This window comes from Eptatretus burgeri, chromosome 9, assembly GCF_056783735.1.
Source record: "Eptatretus burgeri isolate ZD-2024b chromosome 9, Ebu_testis_v1, whole genome shotgun sequence".
NCBI classification, from domain to species: domain Eukaryota; kingdom Metazoa; phylum Chordata; class Myxini; order Myxiniformes; family Myxinidae; genus Eptatretus; species Eptatretus burgeri.
Window position 1 is genome coordinate 29261300 of NC_140969.1, and position 12500 is coordinate 29273799.

Below are 12500 nucleotides of genomic sequence, written 5' to 3' on the forward strand. Positions count from 1 at the left end.
ATCAGGCATTGCATGGCAGAGCTATGCGTTCTATCGAGTGCCCTTTTCGTTATTTATGATTTCACCAAATTGTTTCCATCATCGGCCACAGGACGGCTCCTTTCATCGCATGATGTATGTGACTCACCCAGGTATCTTCAGGTGAATCTCGCTACTTGTGTTTGCATTACTATAACGAGAAACACCTGCTCCTTTAGGGAGCAGCCTCTGAGTGGGGAATATATATTTGTGCCATTAGTCTGCAACAGGGGTGAGTAAACCTCTTGCACTGTGGCACGAGTACAGGCGAAAATTTTAAGTCGTCTCCCCCACGCCCTCTAAGGGGGTTGGGTGGGTAGTGGGGGGGGGAGGTAGGGATGTGCTCATGTCCTGACCCTGGGTACTACCAACACGTGTGCATTTTATTTTATTATGCTCTAACTCTAACAGGAATCCAAACCACACAGATAAAAGGTGCCGTTGCTCGCCGCACATAGATACACTTGCTCCATTATATTTCGATAGAATGTACAAAGACCTCATATGTTATCCCTCGTGTTGTGGATGTGTATTTCTAAAGTGTGTGAGTAATACCCACTCCCTCTGGGAGTGAAATATGGTGGCAATACCTCCTCCCTCAAGCAGGGCTCAGTGGTTAAAGCACTTGCACTATTCCACAGGTACAGGCAAAAATTGCAAGTCGTCTCCACACCCAAACGGGGAGGTGAGCGAGGTATGACATTGTCCCCAGAGCCTAACCATGGCTTCCCTGAGCACATATGCAAAATTTGATGGAGATTGGCCAATCTGTTTTCAATTCTATAATTATCAGACATACAGAGAATTGCCTTATTTTATTCAGTATGATGGAGACAGGAAGGGACGGATGATTCAAGCTTAAGCTCGCTGTTTTTCTGTGGTCTATCAACCTATCAAGACGGTTAATGTTGCAAGAACGTGCTTCTTTCTTTACAGCGGAGTCGAGCATCCACCAATAGTCTATCTTTCACGGCCTTCACGACACAGCTGGCCCAGAAACTTAGACCAACGATCTAGTGCACGGGACGTTCAAATTGAGACTTGGCCACTCCCAGGAGCTCGGACCACCGATCAATATCGGACGCAACCACAGAGCCGTGAGTTTAATCTCTGCTGTAAGGCAAATGAGCACCAACTTCCAGAGTCACTGGCTGAATTTAACCATAATTATTTGTTTACTGTATGTGCAACAGGAAATATTGATGGAAAAGGGATGAGGTATACACTATTAGAAGACCATGGACAAATTAACATGGAGTAGTATATGCGATTTAAACTTGGGAATGAAGCATCAAAAAGTGATTTTGCTGTCGGTGTTTATTCATCGTTCACACGACGACCCTCAACCAGCCCACAAAATCAAAACAAACCATTTGGATATCTCTTGAGTTATCACCCTGTTGTTGTCCCTGTTCTGCCACACTGTTCTCCTCACCCCCTCCTCCCCTTCTTCCCAAAGTATATAAACTGATGGATTGAATTAATGCAGTGTTGATGTAGCACAGACTTCATGGGCTAAATGGCCGCCTCATGGGTCCACGTCCCTTCTATATCCTCGTATATCTCAGCATCTTGATCTATCAGGACAAAATATGTTGTGGGGTGTGATGGAGATGGACAAAGGATACATGTAAAACGACATGCCTATCCTTCATCCATGTCTGACCAACTCCATCTATGTTGTTGCTCCCAGGGCATCTCGGCATTGGCCCAGCGCGTGTGCCATCGTGGTTACACATGGCCTTTACGGTGACCAACTGTGAGACCGAGTGCTTACAGATGGGACGTTGCCCCCGCAGATGCAGCAAGGGGAATGTTACCAATTTGGTCTCAGACGGCACGAGGGTAATTCATCCACCCCAAGGATCTGGATTTCGCTTGGGTGAGTAAGGACTCCATTATTGTTTTTAATTCATTAGATATTCTTCAGTAAAGGACTAATAAAAACACAAACTTGGACAAGTTGAAAGGTAAGACCCCAGCAACAACTTACGTTTATTTTGGCATTAGTGACTGTAAAGCAAAAAGCAACATCATAACATGATAGTAATAATAAGGAAATAAACAATCGGTAGAAAAAGAATGTGGGGCAAAGAAAAATGAATCAACTTACATCATGGACACTCAGCCTGCTGATGGGAAAGAAAATCTGCACATATGGTGTTAGTGAACTTACGACGTCACACTTGTTCACAAGAGACAGACACAGATGGGTGAATGGCATAAACTGATGACAGAACCCATTCAAGCAATTTTGGGGTCCCTTTGTACGTAATTGCGAGAAAAATATATTTATCTACAAGGATGTACAGTATGAATGTAAAGGTTCCTGATGGAAGGAGGTTTTCATCTTTAAAGGGTCATTGTGGTCCTACAGATCAAATACTAGGTTTTCAATGCACCATCTCCAATTTAACCTCAACTGATAAAGCCGTATTGCCGATCTCATGAGGAAATGGGCCGTGTCCTCTCTATACGGAGCCACATGTTCATTGCAGTAGTGAGAGAAGGGTGTTATGCATGCAACATTGATAATTTTTTATTCATTTATATTCCAGGAAGTGCACTGTGTCTGACCCATCCCACTGTTGCTTTGTCCTGACAAATCCAATTGGTGTGATTTTTCCATAAAGTATGAGGAAGCATTCTGTTATGTGGAAAGGGGGATGGGGTGGGGAAGAGGTCCATATCTCGAATGTGTTATGTCTATAGCTTTATCCGTGTGTTCGAGTAGAGCAGAATTACTCGTGCATTAGGGGTCTGTCAGGGATAAGTTGTATGTAATGTGTGCACTGACGGGGGTGGTGATTGTGAACAATATAGCGGAATAGGTCAGGTCAGGTATGGGAGCTTGCGCCAGAGCAGCGCGTCACTGCGTCCACTTTCCGCCGGTACTCCAGGGGCCTCCGTCTGGCCATCTCCCAGGCAGATGCCTGGCCCATCCCCATCTCCTCGAGATGCCGATCAACCTGCTGCGACCACGAGGCACGTGGTCGGCCCATTGGCCTCCTCCACTCACGAGACTCCCTCGCTGAGAGAATCTGGTGAGCAGGATCAGCGTCAGGAAAACGAGCCACATGTCCATACAGCCACAGCTGACACTCACGGACTATGCAGGTAACAAATCTCATTTGAGTCTCTCTCAGCAACCGCTCGTTGGACACAAAGTCTGACCAGCGATAGCCAAGGATTCTCCAAAGAGACCTGCTACCAAAGGAATTAAGTCTCCATCTCAGATCCTTGGTCAGAGTCCAAGTCTCGCATCCATAGAGCAAGACTGGAAGCACCAATAACCTGAAGACTCGGACTTTCGTCCTCCCACACAGGTACCGGCAGCGCCACACCCCATGATCCAGTGAATCCATGACTCCCCAGGCCCGACCCAGACATCTATTGACCTCTGACTCACAGCCAGCAGAGACATGAATATCACTGCCAAGGTAAGTGAATCTCTCCACGACCTCAACATCCTCACCACAAGCGGAATAGGGTGATGTTGTATCGTGTAAACTGTAAAAGATCCTGTATGGTTGAGGCCAGATGGAAGACTTGAGCACAAAGATCTCTCACTCTCTCACTCTCTCACCTTCATGGCTCATCCAAGAAGGACCGATTGAGAGATATGGATGCTATTTCTCTGCCATCACTACTCCTTGCCATTCTCCCAAGCCACACTTCGCCCTGTGACATGCAAGCCGGCACGACATGATCGACCGACAGCACCACCAGCTTCTGCCTGACTTAAATCCTTGCCTGTATTCCCCCTTCCTGGTCTGAATGTGGTGTTGATTGTGCCATTAGAGGGGTTATTCCTTTTGTATCGAAGATCATGTTTTCTCCCCTTTCATACCTATTTATGTCTGATAACCGCTTGGTTTGTTCCATTTATTTATTAGCATTTCATCCATCCTTATCGCCATAAACATTTTAATAAACCATTTAATTGTAAAGAAACGTTTTCTCATCTTCTTGCCTTCACGCGTGACCAACTCTTCACAAAAGACACCATGGGCTCTTGAACGTCCACCAACTAATGTTAGCAGATGGATCCTCCGGCTTAACGTTCATCATAGAAATGGAGCGCTTTATGATGCAAAGTCCTGCCTGTGAAGCATGAATACAGCAGTTTATAGTCAGGTCGGGAATCAAACCAAGAGGTAAGTGCACTTACTCTCCACCATCCTTTCAGTCTATTAAAACACAGCTAAAAGAATTATTATTCTCACCTCAAAGTTTTGTCCAGTGTTTTGATGATGCTTTCGCTGGTTCCATCATTACAAACTGGTCTGTCTAACAACCTGCAGACAGCATTACCATCATCTCCAAATACTGTCACCAACATGGTGAACCTCACGTCTTTCTGATCTTATTAGTCCCCTGCCAGATTCACCGGAGGGGACTATAGGTTTGCTCTCCATCTGTCCGTTCCACCTGTGGTTTTTCACTCTTTTCCCCCCCCCCCCCCCATCCACTTTAACATATTCAACTGAAACTTGGTACATGACTTTATCATGATAAGTTGCAGAACAAGTTCGAGTTTCAGGGGATTTAATCAATTTTTTAGGGTTATACCCTTTTTGGACTTAGAAAATATCACATCGGTAGGGGACATGCATCGCAAAGCAATTCTCGCTCTGGTTCTTTCTCGATCATGACTGAGTACGGTGCGTTGCCATACCTGGTTATTGCTTATGATTGAACAACTTCAGGGGTTCTTTTACCTTTATCAGTTATGAGATCTTTATGTCTGGAAACAGGATGAGCTCAAGTTCTGTGAAATGCTGTGCTGCAGTTATAGATAGGTTATACTTAGCTACGAACTGGAAGAACACAACTGCTTCTGTAACTGCTTCTCTTTTTTTTTTACATACATCTTGGTTCTGTTTCCCTCTTTGTATTAGTTGTTACCTCCACCACCAAAGGTGAAGGAGGTTATGTTTTCACCCCTTTTCTGTTTGTCTGTGTACAAGATATCTAAAAAAGTTGTGGATGGATTCAGATGAAACTTGGTGGACACATTGGGTGTGTGACGAGGAAGAATTGATTCGATTTTGCTGAAGATCCGGATCCGACAACTAATTTTTTTACGTGATTCTTCACCATTATGAAATGGGGCTAAAAATGATATCTCACACGATATCTCAAAAAGTTGTGGACGGATTCGGACTAAACTTGGTGGACAGGTTGGGTGTGTTGCAAGGACGAATTGATTCGATTTTAGTAACTAGATTCGAATCCGGATCTGGATATGAGAATTATTTAATTTCAAAGTGAGTCTTCACCATTGAGAGATTGGGCCAAAAACGATATAGTACTTTGTAGCATGATATTTCAAAAATGTATTCGGCCAGATATGTTCTTCACAGGCAGGATCAGGCATTACATGGCAGAGGTATGTGCTCCACCGAGTGCCCTTCTAGTTGTTCATGTGAAGCTTTGTTTTGAATTACATCATCAGTTGCATACACCCCTGACGATTTCACTCTCATGTCCGACAACAAACTGTCCAATAATCAGACTGGTCTCTTCGTTTTGATGTATTGATGCAACTAAACTGAGTAGCCCACCGAGGCTGAAATTTCACAGCATAACCTTCTTGCCAATTTGCCGGTTGCTTCATATTCAAATGTTGCTCTTTCCTGAGTTGCTTCCTCACCTTTGTTAACCTCCGCCATCTTCGAAGATGGATGGAGGTTACTGTTTTCACCCCTTTCTGTTTGTTTGTTTGTTTGTTTGTGAACAGTATTACGGAAAAACTCCTCTACGGATTTCGACGAAACTTGGTGGGGGGGGTTAGGTATGGTCCAAGGATCATGCCCTTAAATTTTGGACTTGCCCCCCCCCCAAAAAAATTTGTTAGAGAATTTTTTCTTTTTTTTTGCATTTCTGCATGTTTTCAGTGATTTCCAACCCCCCCCCAAAAAAAATTGTTACCCCCCCAAAAAAATTTTTTTGGGGAATTTCTACGTATTAAGTGATTTCCAACCCCCCCCCCCCCAAAGTTGTTGGAGAAAATTTTTTTTTGCATTTCTACGTTTTAAGTGATTTCCAACCCCCCCCAAAAAAAGTTACCCCCCCCAAAAAAGAAAAAAATTTTTTTTTGCATTTCTACATGTTTTAAGTGATTTCCAACCCCCCCCAAAAAAATTGTTAGAGAAAAAAAATTTTTTTTTTTTTTTGCATTTTTACATGTTTTAAGTGATTTCCAACCCCCTCCCCCAAAACATTGTTAGAGAAAAAAAAAGTTTTTTTGGCATTTCTACATGTTTTAAGTGATTTCCAACCCCCCCCAAAAATAATTGTTAGAGGAAAAAAAAATTTTTGCAACTTTTTTTTCAACAAAATTTCGATTTTTTTTTTTTTTTTTTTTTGCATTTCTACACGTTTTAAGTGATTTCCAACCCCCCCCTCCTCCCCCCTAAAAAAAATGTTGGAGAAAAGAACTATAACTCTGTCAGCACTGTTGACATCATATTTAATGAATAAGATACAAGGTTCACTTGAGTGACCCAGCATTATTGGCGGCGGAGGTTTTGCACTCTCCAGAGTGCTCCCCCTCTAGTTTTCCTCATTACAATATCCTTCCAATTTGAGATGATATCCAGTGAGCGCAAACACACCGATAAAGTCACGCACATGATCTCGCAAAATCACGTTACCATGAGATCGGACATCTGTTTTGAAAATGATCTCTGCTGTCCTTCCTATAGGGACAATTTTTTTTTAATGAAATGTCTAAAGATATTTGAATTATTTTGTGCAATGGAATATTTCAAAGTAATATGCTCAACATGAGAAATAAAATGATGTGATGTTCAGAAAGCAAAACTATTCCCAGAATAAGTTCTCTCTTCTTCTTCTCTGCTGTCCTGTGTTCTGTTTTATTTTGATTGGACACATTTTGTGACGACACATGCCTGGATCTATGTCAACAATGGAACAATCAAAGTGAACTTGCACAACGAACCCAGGCTAATGAGTAGAGCTGGACTCCCTAAAATGCTCCAGATCCGCAGATGGATGCAAGCTTGTAACTGATCTCTGCAGACACGTTTTGGAAGCCTTAGGCAAAGAGTAAAATATTCACCTTTTGACTTAATTTCCATTGGTGTCCTTCTCCCACCAGTGGTTTGTATCATCCAGTGCATGAATGGCGGCCATTGTCGGACTAGGGACACGTGCTGGTGTCCGGCTAGCTTCACGGGAAAGTTCTGCAACGTACCCGTGCAGAACAACCCACGTGAAAATTTGAATGTGAAGGACTCCTCAAAGTCCTCCAACTTCCTCATGCCAATTTCCTCCGCGAGCAATTCTGCTCAAGGTATGATGCTCTTCGTAGCTTTACTCATGTTTGACCTCACTGCTGAAAGTGTTTATGGAGATGTCAGCTCTTGGATACTTAAAATAATATTGTTTAGAAGAGAAGTTCTAATGGAGACACTTGTCCATAACATCTTTGCAAAATAACTTAAGGAAGCAAAGAGTAACTGTTTGTCATATTTTGAGTCAATTTCCAGATGTGACAAAGGCCATGCACTGTTTTTCAGGAGGTGAGCAATCGCAGCCCGACCTGGTGAACGTTCAAGTGCAACACCCAGTGAATACCGTCTTGCAGTTCCATCGCGTGTCTCGCATCCCTGAGAACATGACCCTCAAAGACTACCTCTCACAGTATACTGTGCGAGCAAGGGAAGAAGCACACCTCAGAACTGACATCCCACCCTGGCGCCGTAAACACAATGTTTCACAGCTGAGGCAAACACAAGGGCCAGACCTTGGTGGTTCACTGCTCGGGCACTGCTTCCTGAACTTCAGTGAAGGGATGGTGAGAGAAGCAGAGCAGGGGATGTTCCTTTTAGATTTCAGTTCTGCTTTTGTAGTGTTTGTTTTGTTCTCAAATCAATAATGCAGAAGTGTATTATTTATCCATATGGTCTTTCTTCAATATGCCTGGTGTTGGCTTAATGGTTAGGGTGGTGGACTTTGGATCCAAGGGTCCTGAGTTCAAATCCCGCTCAGCTGTTGAATTAATACCAGGTGGGGTTAACTCGGCCTGTCATCCTTCCGAGGTCGGCAAAATGAGTGCCAGCACGCTGGTATCCTGTGTCGGAGTGGCAACCCGTCCGGGATTGTGCCCAATAGCCAAGGAGACTGCTTAGGCAGCACCAACGCTCTGCACAAAGTATGGTCATAATCTCCTCCTCCTCCTCCTTCTTTCTTCACTGTTCTTTGACGTTTGTCTTCACTTGTTGGAGTTACAAGTCCAGGGATATTTGCATTTTAGGGAACTTTCACACCTGTGCTATGCCTATTCAAGCAGTACTGCCACTTACCGTAGTGCAAGTAGTCTTATTAATACAGCTAACCTCAACCAAGGAATTCAGTCAAGAAGCCGCAACGCTTTTGCCAACTCTTTACAAAATATACAATGGGTTTGATATATTTCATATCCTCAACATGAAGCACACAGGACAGCCAGCTTTGCACATCTCTCCGAAGAGCAGCGTGATCACACGTGTACCGTACTCCCTTTGGGAACTGCAACATCAAAATGACAGGTTTGGGTTAAATCCAACTCCATCGGGTATTGAATCAAAATTAGACTGCTCGCTGATGAGCACACCACCAACTGCTCAAAACAAAATGTTGAGTGATGGTTCACTGGCAATGGAAGTGGATTCGTTCGCACAGATTGTGTGTACATTGCGGGGGGGTAAATGGTAGAGCAGTGTACCTTCTTTTATTAGTGGGAGTGGGGAGAAGTAGGATATTGGTTATGATGTCACCATCTTCGGATCATTGAGGTGCTTGCTTACCTGTGAAACAGATCTCTTCCACCCCAACGTCATTCGTGAGACAGATATCAGAATAGAAAATCGGACAGTGTCCTACTTCTCCCTCTCTCTCCCCTAACACTCATTGCTCCACAAAAATATCCACATTTTGAGGCCCTGGGACACTGCCAAACTATGCTAGACCAAGCATTAGCCACAGTGATGGAGGGCTTGAGTGCCCTGCTCCTCTTTGCTATCCATGAAATGCACTACTCAATACACTGCACTGTTGCTTGCCTGGCATCCAAATGGCTCCTCAATCTTTCATCACATCAATGAATTATGACATGAGGAAATAGTCACATCTGGTTCAAACAATCTATTTCCGAGTCTCTTTTCTCTTCTGATATTCGATAGGGTGCCAGATCAATGCTCATGGATAATGTTGCCTGAAGTCTTCCACTTTGTGATGATGTTCCTGACAGTTGATTTTGGATTTGAAGTCAACCTCAAGGAGTTGTGCACACTCTGATAGCTGATTGTCATTCTTCTTTGGAACTCATTCTAAAGTACTTCATCTTCAACACAATACTCTGAAAGTTAGCAATGAGAATCTTCTCTGACATGATGTATATTTTGATGATGTGACCACCTTTGCAAATCACCAACACCTCCTTGAAATCGATTTTTTTCCATATTTTTTTTATTTTCTTCAGTAAGAACACAATCCTCATGAGTGAATTAATCATTTTTACTGCAGTGTCTTGTGCCAACACGTGGTCAAGCCTCCCAGGAAGCATGCTGCAACAGCCTGGGTGCAGCCTGGGGTGTGCTGACCTGCATTCAGTGTCTCAGTCCACTGGGTAAGCAAAGGCATTCTGATTTAATGTAAACACCATCCTGATACACTACAAGTATTATACATGAAATACCTGATTGTTCAAGACTGTCTGGTTGGTTTAATTTATTATTTGTTTGCCTGTTGGACCAGGGGCCTGGGGCCATAGCCAGAGAGTAAAGAAGAGGAGATTTAAGATGTTGTTAACTCAATAGGTCTTTCACTCAGAGCAGTCAATGCATGGAATGGTGTTTGGAAAGCGAGTGGCAGCAGAAACAATCGATAAGTTTAAATCTGTGTTGGTACTTTGTAGCATTGGGGATAGAGCGATACAAGAATGGTAGGTGTAGCTTGGATATGGATCAATGATTGGATGAAAAGGTGAATGTGCTGTCTGTGTTTGTTAATTCCTCAGGCAAAATTGTTTTTAATCGGATACAGATCCGCATCTTCACAAAAATCTAATCAATTTGGCTTTGTCACACACCCGACCTGTCCAAATTTCATTCCAATCCGTCCTTAATGTTTTGAGATATCCTGCTCACAGAAAAACGAACAAAGACGTCGTGCAGAGCACAATACTTGTAAAATCCATAAAACAAATTTGACCTTAAAAATAATTGGTGGTTAAACTCAATGACCAAATATGCAAATCCTCTTCAAATTTCAAGTAAATTGGATGGAAATTTACAATTTTAGAAATTATGCCTACGTTGACCTTTTCGCTTATGTTGTCCTCAAAAATAATTGGTGGTTGATTTCACCAACTTGATGTACAAATCCTCTTCAATTTTCAACTTGATTGGGTGAAAATTGATGATTTTAGAAATTCGACAGTTGTTGACCTTTGACCTCAAAATCAATAGGCTTCTTGCTTATGACCAACTCTACCATTTCCTGAAGTTTGATGAAGATCGGTTTAAAAGTTTGACCTGTAGGCCATTGGCATACAGACCAACAAACATACAGACAGAATAACACACACGACCAACCAATACACTTGAAAGAGCTTCGATTTTCGCAAGTAACAAACAGGCAGACAGGGGTGAAAACATGAGGTGGAGGAGGTAACAACATCTATCGAGATGTTCATTATCCTTTTATTGGAGCTGTAACTTCCTTCCTCCTCCAAAATGTCATGAAATGAAATCATGGGTTGGTGCACATCATGGAGGGAGGTATCATGCCATGTTGATGGGAGGGAGTGTCCTCGTAAAACTGATTATTGACAGAATCACCGCTGAACTGAGCCCATCTATTCATTTTAATGACACTGGATTGTGTTGTAAAAGTTTCTCGGAGTCAAAACAGGTAGAGTCTTGAAAGTTGATCCTGCCCGGTCAGTGCAGCTGGCAAATCTGCTTACCCCATTCATAAACAGGAATGTGGTAATGTCTGTGTACATTACCTCCTGCTCCCCACCGCACACCACTCCACTCCACAATTCCCTCTCTCTGGCATAAAACTGGTTTATATTTTCTTTATTGCATTTCTACTCCATATCTTCACCCTCAATCTCATACGAATCCATCAAATTAAAACTCGAAAATTCCCACGCTCGATGAATGTTGAGAAAACACGCAGAATTGGTTGGGCAAATACACAATGCTCCTTGTTCGAAAAGGCAACACACCATGTCCCTTGTTCGAAAATAATAAATGGGAGCTGTGATGAAATGAAGCAAGGGGGATCTGCAAATCAGCAACTGCATTCGGGAATTTGTGTTGGACAATCGGCAAATACAACTTCATTCTGCAGATTATATCCACATTTTTGAAAGATCTAAGAGAAGCTGATGAAAACGTGGTTTCAGAGGGTGGAACGGAGCCCTCTCAGGTCTCAAAGTATCCACCTTCAGATGCAGGCGTGCACATATGAGTGTGACACCGCACACGTATGTAATATGCATATATACATATATATATATATATATATATATATATATATATATATATGTATATATGTACTGTATGTGTGTGTGCGTGCGTACGTGCGTGCGCACGTTTTGTTGGTTGTTTCCGTATGCGGATTTCACAAGATTGGATGAAGTCCTCCCAAGGCTCAAAGTATCCACCCCCGTTTCAGAAAGGGGTCACAATTCATGTACCATGGACGAAGCTGTGAAGTTTTCTTTTTCTCAAAGTTTTGTTCCGAGGGCTCTCTTCAGGATCGTCACTTAGCCCTCAAGTCTCCAACTCAAGTTCATTTATAGTAATGTTCCCAGGGATGGTTTTTAAGATCTCCATATGGTTCTTCTTTATCATTCCCATTGCTCCAATCATCACTGGTACAAATTTGGTGCCCTTCACTTTCCACGATCTTTTCACTTCATTTTGGAGAGCTTGGTATTTGGTCATTTTCTTGATTTCTACGTTGTTTAAACCAAAATTGCTGGGTATGGAACTTCAGTTCACAGTGCTTTCTTTTCTTTCATTTTTGTTATACCTAAGTACTATATCTCGTCACAATTCTTTGTTTTCTATGTTTATGCTCAATGGGATCATTAGGTCGTACGTGAGCGTTATTTCCTTGTTTTCAATTGCTTTTCGTTCATGTTTCCATGAATTTTCTGGAACGAGGACATTGAGGTTTTTACATATGTGCCAGTGGATTACTCTACATGCCTTGTTATGCTTTTGTGTGTACAGCTGTTCTGACATGAGTTTTCTACATCCTGAGAGGAGGTGGCTAATGCTTTCTGTTTCTAATTTCAAAAATCTACACCTCTCCTATTGGCTCAGTCCTACCATCTTTTTCTTGAAGCCATTCTTGTAATGTCCTGGATCTTGGGCATTTATTATGATTCATTCTCTATCCCAATTGAGCTGACCTCTTCTTAGCCATTCCAGTGAACCTTCTTTGTCTATGCC

General features: G+C 42.6%; 1 protein-coding gene across 2 annotated transcripts in view; it reads left to right on the forward strand.

Annotated features, from left to right (window-relative positions):
* Positions 1-12500, forward strand: part of LOC147019802 (latent-transforming growth factor beta-binding protein 2-like) — a 99850-nt gene that overhangs the window by 7510 nt on the left and 79840 nt on the right. For both annotated transcript variants that reach the window (XM_085894541.1, XM_085894540.1), the window contains exons 4-8: positions 955-1115; positions 1712-1900; positions 7145-7339; positions 7566-7843; positions 9553-9655. In XM_085894541.1, coding sequence (XP_085750667.1) covers positions 955-1115; positions 1712-1900; positions 7145-7339; positions 7566-7843; positions 9553-9655 — 926 coding nt within the window. The remainder of the gene's footprint in view (positions 1-954; positions 1116-1711; positions 1901-7144; positions 7340-7565; positions 7844-9552; positions 9656-12500) is intronic.